At 37.2% G+C, this 13,054-nt stretch overlaps 1 protein-coding gene across 20 annotated transcripts in view; it reads right to left on the bottom strand.

Moving 5' to 3' along the window:
• MCTP1 (multiple C2 and transmembrane domain containing 1) overlaps positions 1–13,054 on the bottom strand; it is a 556,599-nt gene that overhangs the window by 369,659 nt on the left and 173,886 nt on the right. For 7 of the 20 annotated variants that reach the window (XM_060416020.1, XM_060416018.1, XM_060416017.1 and 4 more), the window contains exon 1: positions 2,645–2,868. The exons of the other annotated variants lie outside the window; for them this stretch is intronic. In XM_060416020.1, coding sequence (XP_060272003.1) covers positions 2,645–2,701 — 57 coding nt within the window. In that variant the 5' untranslated portion in view covers positions 2,702–2,868. Of the gene's footprint in view, positions 1–2,644; positions 2,869–13,054 lie in introns of those variants that run through there. 20 annotated transcript variants of the gene reach the window in all.

Genomic DNA, 13,054 nt, shown 5'->3' on the forward strand with positions numbered 1-13,054 from the left:
GTCGAGTTCACAAGTGCTTTCTCACAAAGTCTCATGTGATTTTTCAGAAGTAGATGTGACCCTCATAACAGATTTTCAGAAGTAGGCAGGAGAGCGATCACTATTTATTTTTCCCGGTGAATGTGCTGCTTTTGCAATCCAGTAGGATTCACTAGAGACTCTAAGATGTAAAGCATAACCCAGAAAGATTTAGTTTTCAGGAGTCAGAAAAAGTACTCCATAAAATAATTTCTTCCTACTCAAGTTTCTCACCCTGAACCCTTCAGACAAAGCTTTACTTAAAAGAAAAATATTTTAAAATTTTATGTTATGTGCTTCTGCTAGTGCAGCCCCTAATTGGGTGTTGATTTTAGGTTAAAGATAAGATGTAATTGCCACTTGGTAAGTATCTTTTGAGTGAGGATGAGTTTTCTCTAGCTATTTGAAATTTTCGAACAGCACTAAGGCTTGGGTAAAATTAGGTTTTTATTTTTATTTTTGAAGCTTACCTTTGCATACTATTTTTATATAAGCTAGAAATTCACAAGTAAAATAGTTTACAAAATAAGAGAAAAAGGAGACCCTCACTTCTGAAAATAAATGGTCTGAATCCAGAGTGGAATTCTGAGTATCTCTGATATCTTGTCGGTGCTTTTCCTTCAAGAAGACACAAAAACAATTCCACAGAAACATATATAAAACATTACAGTCAAATAAAGTTATACAACAGATGTGATACTACCTCTTTGCAATAATTCTGTAAGGTTGATAAATTTGTCCCAACCATGCTCCCAGTTATTCTTTGTCTCAAAGGTCAAGGAATTTCCTAAATAATTGAAATCTAAAAGACTTATTTTTGCCATTGTATCTAACCTCTTTCTGACCTCACTCCCCACCAGAACCATTACGAGAGGTAAGAAATAGAGACGGCACCCTATTTGGTCTATTCACTCTCCTCCTATCTCTCTGCCCATTACCCACACTCCTCTTGGATGTGCAAAGAAGCAGGAAAACAGCCAAAGGATGAGGAAAACAGAAAGGAAGGAGGAGAAGCAATCTAATCAGGTAATTACCAGTTGGCTGTACAATGTCATTAAAACTAAGTCTACATTTGTAACAGAGCATATTATCAAAACTTGAGTTTTACAGCATTTTATCAGCCTGAGTTTTCATTCACAACAACAGTTTGGATGGCCATTATAATCCAGATTCAAGAATTGGAAACAGTGTCAATTGTAATAAGACACACTTTTGTCTTGATGTAGATTACTACATTCTATCGCTTTATTGACATTTCCTAATTCACATATAGCATAAGGAAAAAGTCTCAAGGAGAATACTTAACAGAATAGCCCCATCCTTGTCCAGGCATAAAAGCAGAGTTTTCTATATATCAAACATCAGGTTGTTCTATTTATAACCTCTTGCATTCTCATCTTTTGGGATATGTGCCTTTTCACTATGCAAGGTTTCCAAAGCTCAGAGTGCTAAGTCATTTTGTTTGAAGTTTTCCTTTTCTAATTCAGAATACTGCCTTTAAATATTTGGAAGCTAAACTAATTTTAATTTCCCCTTCACAGAAGAGGAAAATTTCATGCCTTCACTTCAGCCTTTGCAAAACATGAGTTATTAAATGTACATATCTAATGGAAAATAACCTCCAAGTTGTAGTTAGAATCTAGCAATTTTGTAGTGGGCATAATTTTGAATAGAAAATGAAATAATCTCTAAGCATGACAGTGGGTCAATTAAGAAGAAAAAGTATTCTAATACCAACTGTCACTAAAGATAGAAAATCCCTTCAATTCATCAACATCTCACAAATTCACAGCTGTAGCTCTCACAAATTAACCTTTTCTACTTCAGAAGAATTCAAATGCCTTAAATATGACTATCCAGAGTGATATGATACCAGATACACCTTTAGCTCTGACTTGATACCATTTCTTTAATCAATAAAAAACCAAGACAACATTCCTGTTTTACACTCCCACCTTTCCTCAGCAATCTTCAAGAATTTAAAAAGCAAACCTCTTGTCCACTTCTCTATTCCACAGATTTCTCCATCCATACAATGTATATATGAGTGTCTCCAACAACAGCTCAGGAAACAGGCTTATGATAATAAACTCATATAAAATTTGAAACAAACAGATGAGAAGTCTAAAAATGATGGCCTTTCACTTAAATAAAAAGTCAAAGCAAGAGACACTACTTTTCAACTTTCTAAAAATCAGTAAGACCATTTTTTTTGTAATGGAGAAATACAGTTATTGAGCTATCATTATTTTAAATAAAATCCAAATATAATCATAGGAATTTTATGCATTTACATTTTACCTTTAACCAAGATAACAGGGTAGCAAGAAGAAAAACTATGATTCTGGTACTACTTAATCCTTAAAAACAATATAAAGCTACTACAATGTTTTCACATCTCAGGCACTATATTGATCATTAAAAACTATCATGCAAGCAATATCAATCTATTAAGTATCTCATAAGTGGGCTGTACCATAAATTCAAAATTATTTGCACAAGAATCTCCAAGCCACCTTTAAGATCCTGTCAGAAGGCATTTTCTGAGGCATGATCACATACTATAACAGCCACGTTAATTCAAGGCGGCCACAATACAGTGAGTAAATCAAAATATAACACTTACCTTATTATAAATAACTGGCAAATTACAGGCACCTTTCAGCTTGCAGCTATACAGCATAGTTGATTAGAAATAAACTAAACATCTTTCACTCCAGTGACAGAACTGCATCTTCAGATTTGGCTTTCGTTACTGAATCCCAGCAAGAGAGGCTGTACTCCTCTCAGGGCTAGTAGCAGCCTCTTTGCAGAGAACACTTGCTGCTCTGAACAGCAGCGACTTAGAATGAAAGTAAGAGGAACCCGTGATGTTTAAATACCGTTGCTTCACATTCACAGGATATGACTCAACTCTCTCTCAAACCAGTAGGGATAGAGTTTCCCCCCCGCAAAACTGTTAGATTACATAACAAACATCACATTGGGGGGTCTCAAATGTTTACAAACTAAAATTGAAAATTTTCACCTGCTAAATCAGATGTGCGTTTTCAAAATCATCAACTTCTTCCCTATGGCACAAACCACAAATGGAAATTTGAATAACAGCATGGCTCAGAGAAAAACGACCCTGCTTACTCTTGGCAATGAATTCATGTAATGTTATTAAATGTGTGTGAACTCGCCAACATCGATCTGACAGGGATATAAAAAGAGTTTCACTAACATTTCATCAGTGCAAACAGTATAGGATCAAACTCTTACTTTAATATTCAAGAAGTGGCAATTCCACAGAACATAATAGAATCTTCTTCACCAAGTAGAGAATGGAAATAGATCTTTATGGCTTGCTGTCTCTGATTCCCACAGAAATCCTGTCCTACGCTGTCATTACCTTGTACTGCTAACTCTGCCTACCTCTCCAACTCAGAGTCTTCCTTTATCTTTTTCTCAAACATTTCCACAGGAACATGACTAATGAGAGAACTGCTCTAGCAATTGCAGCAATGTTCTGTGCTTTCCCCACCATCCAATACGTCTTAACTCTCAGCTGTATTAAATTTGATCACATGTTGAATTATTATATTTGGACATTTCAGTCAGTAAATATTATAGACTTAGATCCTTGGAAGAGAGTCTTCTACAGAAATTCAACTGCTATCAGCAAGAACAAAAAGATGAAAACATGCATATCAATACTAGCAAGTAGAGCAGGACTGTTCAATAGAAAGATAAACTGAGTCACATATGCAATTTTAAACATTTTCATCATATTATAAAAGGGAAAAGCAACATGTAAACTTAATTTTGATAATGTTTATCCTAATATATCTAAAATACTATCATTTTAATCTATAATCAATATAAAATTAGTTACTTTACAATTTCTGTACTAGCCTTGGGGAACTAGTGTATATTTTACATTTAGAGTACATTTTAATCTCAATTAGCTATATTTGCGTACTCAGTAGCTAACACATGGCTGCTGCTGCTCCTGCTAAGCTACTTCAGTCGTGTCCGACTATGTGCGACCCCATAGACGGCAGCCCACCAGGCTCCCGTGTCCCTGGGATTCTCCAGGCAAGAACACTGGAGTGGGTTGCCATTTCCTTTTCCAGTGCATGAAGGTGAAAAGTGAAAGTGAAGCCGCTCAGTTGTGTCCAACTTCGCGAGCCCATGGACTGCAGCCCACCAGGCTCCTCTGTCCATGGGATTTTCCAGGCAAGAGCACTGGAGTGGGGTGCCATCGCCTTCTCCGAACACATGGCTAGTGGCTACCATATTGCATAACACAGGTCTAGAATTTGGGGTTCATTCTTAGTCCTCAGGTTGCAATTTAAATGTTGTCTCTTCGGGGAAGGCTTCCTTTACCACCTTACCTGAAATGACCTTCACCAGTTACTTTTCATCTCATGTTCTTTATATTTCCTTCATGGTAAATCACAACCTGGAATTTTCTTCTTTGTTTATTTCCTTATTGATAGTCTGCGGCCCCTAACAAGAATGAAAGAAACGCGAGAGCAGGGACCTTGTTGTAGTCAGTATTTTATTCCCAGCCCCTTGGACGGTGACCAGTCCATAGCAGAATTTAATAAACATTGTTTAGTAAATGAATAAATAAAATATAGAACCTGTACTAAGGGTTGGCAAATAATAGAATATTAACAAATGTGTTTTAAGACTAGGAACCTATCATGTCATTGATACGATCTATCATTATCACTGAATATTTAGCAAACACATTCAGTAACACTTTTCTGAACCAAAAAACAATCTCTCTTTCATAGTGTTAATGATCCTTAATCTATAATGTGTTTTCTTTTCACATACAATATTAAATATAAATAATAGACTTATTTCATTACTCTGGCAAAGATTTGGAATGATTCTTATGAGAATCCTCTGGTCCTATGACATAAATCTGGATACCATTAGTAAGTCTATCTTCTACTCACAAAAACATTAAAAAAAAAACACTATCTATGAGACATTTGTAATGACAATTATATATTTGTCTGAGCAGCACACATACCTCCTCCTTCTATTATCATAATCCTGATTTTTATCTAGCAAACCACCCATTCCACCCTCCCTCTCAATCCGTGTGGTTTATACTCTGCTGGCCTAGCCCCACAAGTGGGCAGGTGATGCAGGCTTGAATGATCGGTATAAATTATCCACAAAACTACAGTGACAGGGTCAAGAATGGACACAGGACCCAAGCTGGTGAAGCAAGAGCCAACCCCTGCACTTCTGCTGATATTGACAGAGAGGCTATAAAGTCAATAGAATGTAAGTGTGGAACTCCTGGTTGACATATTGGCTACCACACAAAGTAAGGTTGTCTGAAAATGAGGCCACCCAAGAAAAATAACAAAGATGAGAAGAGAAAATTCTGGACAGTGTTACTGTATTTCCTAGATCTTGCCATTCATTAAAGCACATTTGCCCTTTATGGTAATGATGGATGTACTGGAATATTCACTGCAGAATTTTTTGTAGTAGTAAAAAACCAGAAACTTTGCAATAGGCCATGAAGAGTTGAAGTGTTAAATAATGAGTTAACTATACTAAGGAACACTATATAGCTAATTTTTTTTTAAATGCTATCTAGATGCACTGACATGCTAAGCTCCCTAAAATACATTCAATGGAAATAACATGTTTCAGAAAAATACATTATCCCAGTTATGGGTACATACATTTTTATATGCAAAGTCATAGAAAAGGACCAGGATGACTGCACACCAACTGTGGACAAATGGTTATGTCTAGGAAAAGAGATTTGAAATAAGAGAGTGACTGGGGGAGGACAAGGAGAAGGCCAGTCATTTCACTTGGTTTATTACCTATTGCATGAATCTCATAAAATGAAAGTGAATTTGTATACCCCTTAGGCAAACTGAAAAGAACATGCTACTCTTTAAAATGAAATAAGTTTGATATTTTATATTTCTCTACTGTACTACATTTTTCTCACTCTAAATGGACTACTCTTACTTTTTTTAAAGCAAAGTAACAGAAATGAGAGTGCTTTTCTCTACCACTCTCTCCATTCTTCATCAGTCCAAACTTATGCATTATCTAATTTTTCAGTGTGGCTAGAAGATATGTTGAGAGAGACAATGAGAGGGCAGAGAGAGACAGGAACCCACAGCAAGCTACAGGAGGCCCTCCAGTGTACCTTCTAAGATCAGCTAAGGTCTTTGATTTTTTTTTTTTCTCTTGGCTTCCTGAAAGTTCTTTTATTGACTTCATAAAAATATAGCTTCAATTTATTCAACTGTCAACATATTGACAGCCAAATATTCATAATAATATGTTTTACATTGATTTAGTTAGTCTTGGATCAATGTAAATAAACTGGCCTATTATTTGCTCAGTGAAAGGCTTCTGGTCTCTGAATTGGGCAGAATTGCTTTCCTAGCTGGGGCTTCTCTGGTGGCTGAGATGGTAAAGAATCTGGCTGCAATGTGGAAGACCCAGGTTTGATCCCTGGATTGGGAAGATGCCCTGAGAAGGGAAATGGCTACCCACTCCAGTATAAAATCTAAATCTTGGTTGGCTGGTTGTTTTTTTCTGGCTCGATCAAGTCCTCAAAAGTCTTCATATTATCTTAGGTACCACCCACGCTTTTGTATTCCCCTGGGTTTCCACAGTATTCCTTCTTTAAAAATCACACAGCTAATGGTACTCAGTCTGAGACAGGAGTCAGGCCCTTTTCAAGTTTAGTAAAGCTAACCAGGATTGGAATTTACATAGTGCTGACACACTGACGTGTTTGCCAGGCAGTGAGTATACTGCTCTATTTTATTCTCAAAGCCTACTTATCCTGATAACTTAAACCTCCTACAGAGTCTGTTGACTCTCTTGAAAACCTTAACATAATGCAAAATTTGCTTCAGATTTCCTGGAAGAAATAAAACATTTCAGATACAATTAAAGCCACCATATGCTCCTGCCTACCCCATTTCCTCCTTAGGTAAATACTCTATAGGATTATCTTTTATCATACCCATGCATCTTTTTATATTTCCATTAAACATGTGTTTATCCATAAATAAGATACTTGTCTGCATATTTTAGGCTTCATAAAATTGTAGCATGACATGTAGATGCTTTAATTTTTAGGTTTTTTTTTTGCTTAGCATTATCTTGAAGTTATATGTATTAATAGTTCTACACAGTGTAATCTTTTTAATTGCTCTATAGCATTCCAATTCATACAACCATTCCCCTATTGGTAGACTTAGGTTATCTCTAATTTATTGCTACTATTTTTCTTAATTTTTAAAATGATTTCATGTGGGATCTTAGTTCCTCAACCAGAGGTCATTACTTGCACCCCCTGCTTTGGAGGCACAGAGTCCCAACCACTGGTCCCAACTATAGGGACCAAGGAAGTCCCTACTGCTACTATTAAGCTACTCTAATTCTTAAACATGTGCAAGAGGTGGACAGGATTGTAATAAGAGGGGACAGAACCGTAGAGTCATTGGATATGCACAGCTGCACCTTTACTGGAAACTGTCAAACTGCATCCCAACATAATTAGACAATTTACAATTCAGCCATCAATGTACAAGAGTCTTTCTTACTCTAGATTCCTACTGTCTCCACAGTACTGATATTCCAGACTCTGACATTTTTGTCATTTGTTTGCGACGGGTATAGAATCTCAGCATTTTAATTTTGGTTTCTCTAATTACTGCTGAAGTTGAGTATCTGATCTAATTATTATTTGCCTCTTCCCTAACAGGTTGTTTTTCTTCTTCTTACTTTTGGGCGGTCTTCATATACTAAACTTCAACTTCTTTGTCAATTATATGAACTACAGAAATCCCTTTTCAGGGTGTAGCTTGTTTTATCATTGTTTATAATACTTTTAGTGGTTTATTATTTTTAATTTTTATGTTTTTTAATTCAAAACTTTATTTTTTTTAGTTATTTATCTATATTTCTTGAGTCAAAAGAATGGTGAATATTCAGCCATTCTTCCTGAAGCATTCTCAACAATAATGTCAGGATGCACATCTAAAAGGGATCTGAGAAGAACTCCTATTTCCAATGAGTTCAGTTCATCAATTACTGAGTATCTGCTATGTGCCCCACACTGGTTAGAGAGACCATACTTGAAGCAATCTTTAAGAGAGGACACACTTGAAGTAATCCTTATAATCAAGAAATAGGAAGTCTAATTGAGGAAAAAAACTTTTAAGTAAATGATGATGATGAAATGGAGAAATAACCATGTGCTAGAGATTGTGGTAATTCATTATTTAATTTAGAAGCAGTTTAATTAAGATGGAGTAAATGTTATTATAAGAGATCTATACAAGATGCTATGAAGCAGAGAGAAAAGAATATGTTATTACCCTGCACCCTAAGGATTATTCAAAATACCAAGTAGTTAAATTTATAGTAGTATAGACCTGTGAGATATAGGAAGATCTACAACTGACATTTCTCTTTTCTCAAGCATATCTATTTTCCCAAATAGATCACTCATAAATTAATTCTATTTAGAAGATTAACAGGAATTAAGGGGCAGGTTATTCATTGGGAAAAGAAATATGTTTCCTTGGGAAAGCTAATTTCTTTTCACAATCAATAATCCAATTATATAATGACATTTTCCTGAATTCATCAGAGACAGCAAAAAGCCTGCGGTTCTTAAGAATCATAACAAAGGGCAAAGCTTCCTGTATTTGATTATTAATAATTTGTAATATTGAAGCTAAAAATAATCTCTTATTTCTTAAAGAAATTCCATCGTAAATACATCTGTAAACCAAGCATCCATATTTATCACTTTTGTAAATACAATGTTCCTATTATTTTTCTTTCAATGCACATAGTATCTAGAGCATTTTAAAAGGTATAGAATATGACAGTAGTTAATTTCTTCACCCAGGAGGAAGAAAGGACTCTTGATCTAGAAACAGAGAAGGGACAGGCAGCATCACCTATTTCCTGTGGAAAGATTAAGGGTATCCACTTTCTTGAAGCTATGAGCTTTACACTTGAGTCTTCTATCACTGTAACCTCTAGGACTTACAAACTCAAACGTGTTTGCAATTAGTTATTTGGGGGGCCGACATTAAAATGAATCTGGAAATGAGAAAATAAGACTACCATTTGAGAATAAACCTTTGAAATAAAAATACAGAATGTCAGAGCACGTAAGTAAGAAAGGCAAGTTTAACTGTCAGAACGATACAAATTCAAATGCTTCGAGGCATGCACATTACCAGTAGGGAATGCGAGTCAATGTCATGGACCTGGTAGGGACCTGGAAGAAGGGACTGAAAGGCAGCACCAAAGCCTCACCCACAGGGGACAGTCTCTACTAGGCTCCAGAGAATTGACCTCACGTGGGAAGGGTCCAGGAAGGATAGAAGAAGGGTCCAGGAAGGATAGATCTCTGGATTTTTCAAATATTTTTTCCACTTTTTTAAGTTACGTGAATACTCCTGAATTTTAAATCTTCATCTTTATATAGTATGAGACAAACTAAAGCTTTTGAAGGCCAGATGTGCCAGTCTCGGATTCTCAGTTATGACCATGCTCTAAACTGATTCTGCCAATAGGAAGACAGTCCAGACCAAGAAACAGGTACAAAGCAACCTCAGAAGCAAGCATAGTCCATGATCACTCAAATGCTCAGGGAAAACCCTCAGGGAAAGGGTGCTCTGGGCTAGTGGCATGCCCCTTTTTATTATAAATCTGCCTTTAATTCCATTAAACCTATGAGTCTGAGAACCAGCTGTCTTCTGACTCCATGTGCTACTTTCCATCACGTTACTTTCTGATTAGAATTTGGGATCCTGTTTACATGACTTCAGGGAGAACATGCTGAGGGACCTGAGGATCTACGCAGCAGCTGAGGGACCTGAGGATCTACGCAGCAGCTATGCCTCCCAATATAAAAGTTAGTAAGTTGGCAGTCTGGTTAGAGAGGTGGCCTGTCTCCAGGCACAAAGAGCACTTGGGTGGGAACACGAGCTACCACACCCCAGCGGTTTCACTTCTCGTTGTAAAGGGAAGCATTGTCATTCTCATTCTGTGCATCAATCATATGAGCTTTGTTAATAGAAGCCCAGCTCTAGGGGACAGATGGGCTCCAGAACTGCTGACAGCTCTGGTTTCTGGGCCCATAAGGTCTTGGGTCAGACCATGGAGAGTGGAAAACACCCTAAGACAAGTCCGCCCTGCAAGGCCTCATGGGAGCTTAAGTATTTGTCTTACAACCACCCTTACCCTCACTCTTGCCCCCATCGACACACCTTTCAGAGAAACCCTATCTGGTCCTATGAAGGTCCAGAAATGACCTAGGAGTGTGAAGCGGAGAATCAAAGAGAAAAAACCCAAGAACACAGACAGAATGTGCACAGAAATGATAACACTTTTTTGTAATCATCGGTGCTAGGAAACAGATATTGCACTACGTGCTTGCAAAAGAACCATCCCATTTAATCCTCAGAAACTCTGAGAAGCTAATACTATCTTCAGCAATTATTTTACAAGGGAGGAAACAGAGGCTTAAGGAAGTTAAGCAACCTGACCACATTCACACAGGTAACAAGTAGTGGAGTTGGGATTAGAATCCACACCCTTAAACACTGCACTCTGTGGCCTGTATACTTTATTTCACTTCATTGTTTTTCACACCAAACATGCACTACGTACTTATATGCTGGGCACCATTCTAAGTACTTTACCAATACTAACTAATTTCTTTCTGAAAATAACAGTGTGAAGCGGGCACAAAAATACTCCTGTTCTGATATGGACACTGAGGCAAAGAGAAGTTAAGTAACCTGCCCAAGATTATACAGCTAGTAGGTGGCTGTATAACCAGGATTCAAACACAGGCAGCCTTGCTCCAGAGTCCATGCTTTCAGTCTTGTGGTACTTTTACAATGTTCCCTTGGAAGAAATGATGAAGATTTCAATTTCAAAATGTTAATTTCTATACTACTGTAAGTGCAATTTTTCAGAAGGATAGGTATAAAAACAAGGTTAAAAAATTTATGCCATATCATTTCTCTTTATTATATACCATATAGAAAAACTGTAATTCTTCTATATCTGAGAATTATGAAGCAAGTAACCACCATAAAATACTACAGGCCTAGATACAATTATTCTTAGGAGACATATCCAAGGAGGGTGACAAATTTAATTCTACACTTTTCCCCCCTCACTATGCAGAAGAAATTAAAGGAATACTTTTTATTTCTGCATTTATAAATCCTGGGAAGTAAAGATAGGAATACCTTTGAGAAATCTTAGATGAGCAAATATTCCAGAGTTTAATTTAAAGGTCATTTTTTCCTTAGATATTGAACAAGTTTAATTTCAGAATAAAAGTGCATTGAATATAATGAAATTGATGTGGATACATCCTACTTGAAACCAAACTTTCTGTTAAACTTAAAATGGAAGTTTCAAATTCATCAATTGCTGACTTTTATTAAAAATAATACTTCAGAATTGTTTTGATAAAAATAACACCTTCTGACTCATGCAGGAAATGTGAAGGAAACTCTTTTATTTAAGTGGTGAGAAAAGGCCTTCATTGGTTCCTATACCACTAAAACAGTCCAATTTAGACCCTCTTAGACAGAGTCTAAAATGTTAATTCAATCCTGAATTCAGAAGATCTGCTTAAGTGTGAGATCTGTTTCATTCCCCTATGGTCTTTACTGTTTGATTAAGTTAATAAACTCATTCCAGAACCTGTCATCTTGAGAGACACAGCATTCTTCTGAACCAGCTCATAAAACTGGCACTCAACAAAAAGAAACAGTACCTATAAAGCTTTCTTTATTTCAGTTCTTTACTCTCTGCAACATTCCATCTTAACTTACACAATTCATGTAGTCTGGTCATCAAAGCATAGCTTACTCCCCTAACATTACTGCTTGTCTAGGTTGATGCCTCAGAATTCTTAACACACCCCACACTCAGGCCCCTCACCTGGGGCCCCTTCATATTTCTCTTTCATTCTGTTTCTACTGCCATTCTTCCTTGCACTGTCTCCATTTGATAAAACAATTTTAGGAATTTCAAGGTAATTTTTGAGGCAAGATTCCATGGTTGTTCAAAGAGCAGGTTTTAAAAATCTGAGTACTCTATCAGGGCAGCACCAGGGAATTCCCCAGCCTCCACAGCTAGCCAGACAAGCACCCAGCCCTTCCCACCGGCAAGTCAGAACCAGCCCAGGACTATGCACTCCAGGGCTGCAGAGCTGGATGCACTGGGATCTGGCCCTTTTTACCAGCAGGTAAGCAGCCACTGCATGCAGCAGCTTTCACAGCCAACCAGGCTGAGGGCCAGCCCTGCCTGCCTGCACACCAACAGCAGTCATCCCTGACACAACAGAAGGGCCCACGCAGCCCATATAGGCAGCACCGCTAACACATATAGATCTGGTGAGAGAGGGGAATGTGCAACCAGACTACATCTCCTATGTAAGGCCACTTCTCCAGGATCAGGAAATATAAATGACCTATTTAATACATAGAGACAAGTCAGAGGATAAACCAGAGAATCAATCAAAATGATGACAGAGGAATATGCTCCAAAGGAAGTACCAAGACAAAACCTCAGGGGGGGGACAAAAAAAAAACCAAGGTGGAGATAAGCCACTTATTTCATGAAGAGTTCCAGGGAATAGTAATAGAGATTCTCAATAAACTGGAAGATATGAGAAGTTTAACATAAAGTTAAAAAGTATAAAGAAGGTCTGAACAGATGAGGAATACAATAACAAATGAAAAATACACCACAAGGAATCAACAGTAGGTTAGATGACAGAAAGCAATGGATCAGCGAACTGGAAGACCAGGTAGAGAAAATCACCCAAGTTAAACGCGAGCAAAAGGCAAAGGAGAAAGGAAAGATATATCCATCTGAATGAAGAGTTCCAACGAATAGTAAGGAGAGATAAGAAAGCCTTCCTCAGTGATCAATGCAAAGAAATAGAGGAAAACAAGAGAATGGGAAAGACTAGAGATCTCTTCAAGAAAAT

The sequence above is a fragment of the Ovis aries genome, chromosome 5 (assembly GCF_016772045.2).
Source record: "Ovis aries strain OAR_USU_Benz2616 breed Rambouillet chromosome 5, ARS-UI_Ramb_v3.0, whole genome shotgun sequence".
NCBI lineage: Eukaryota > Metazoa > Chordata > Mammalia > Artiodactyla > Bovidae > Ovis > Ovis aries.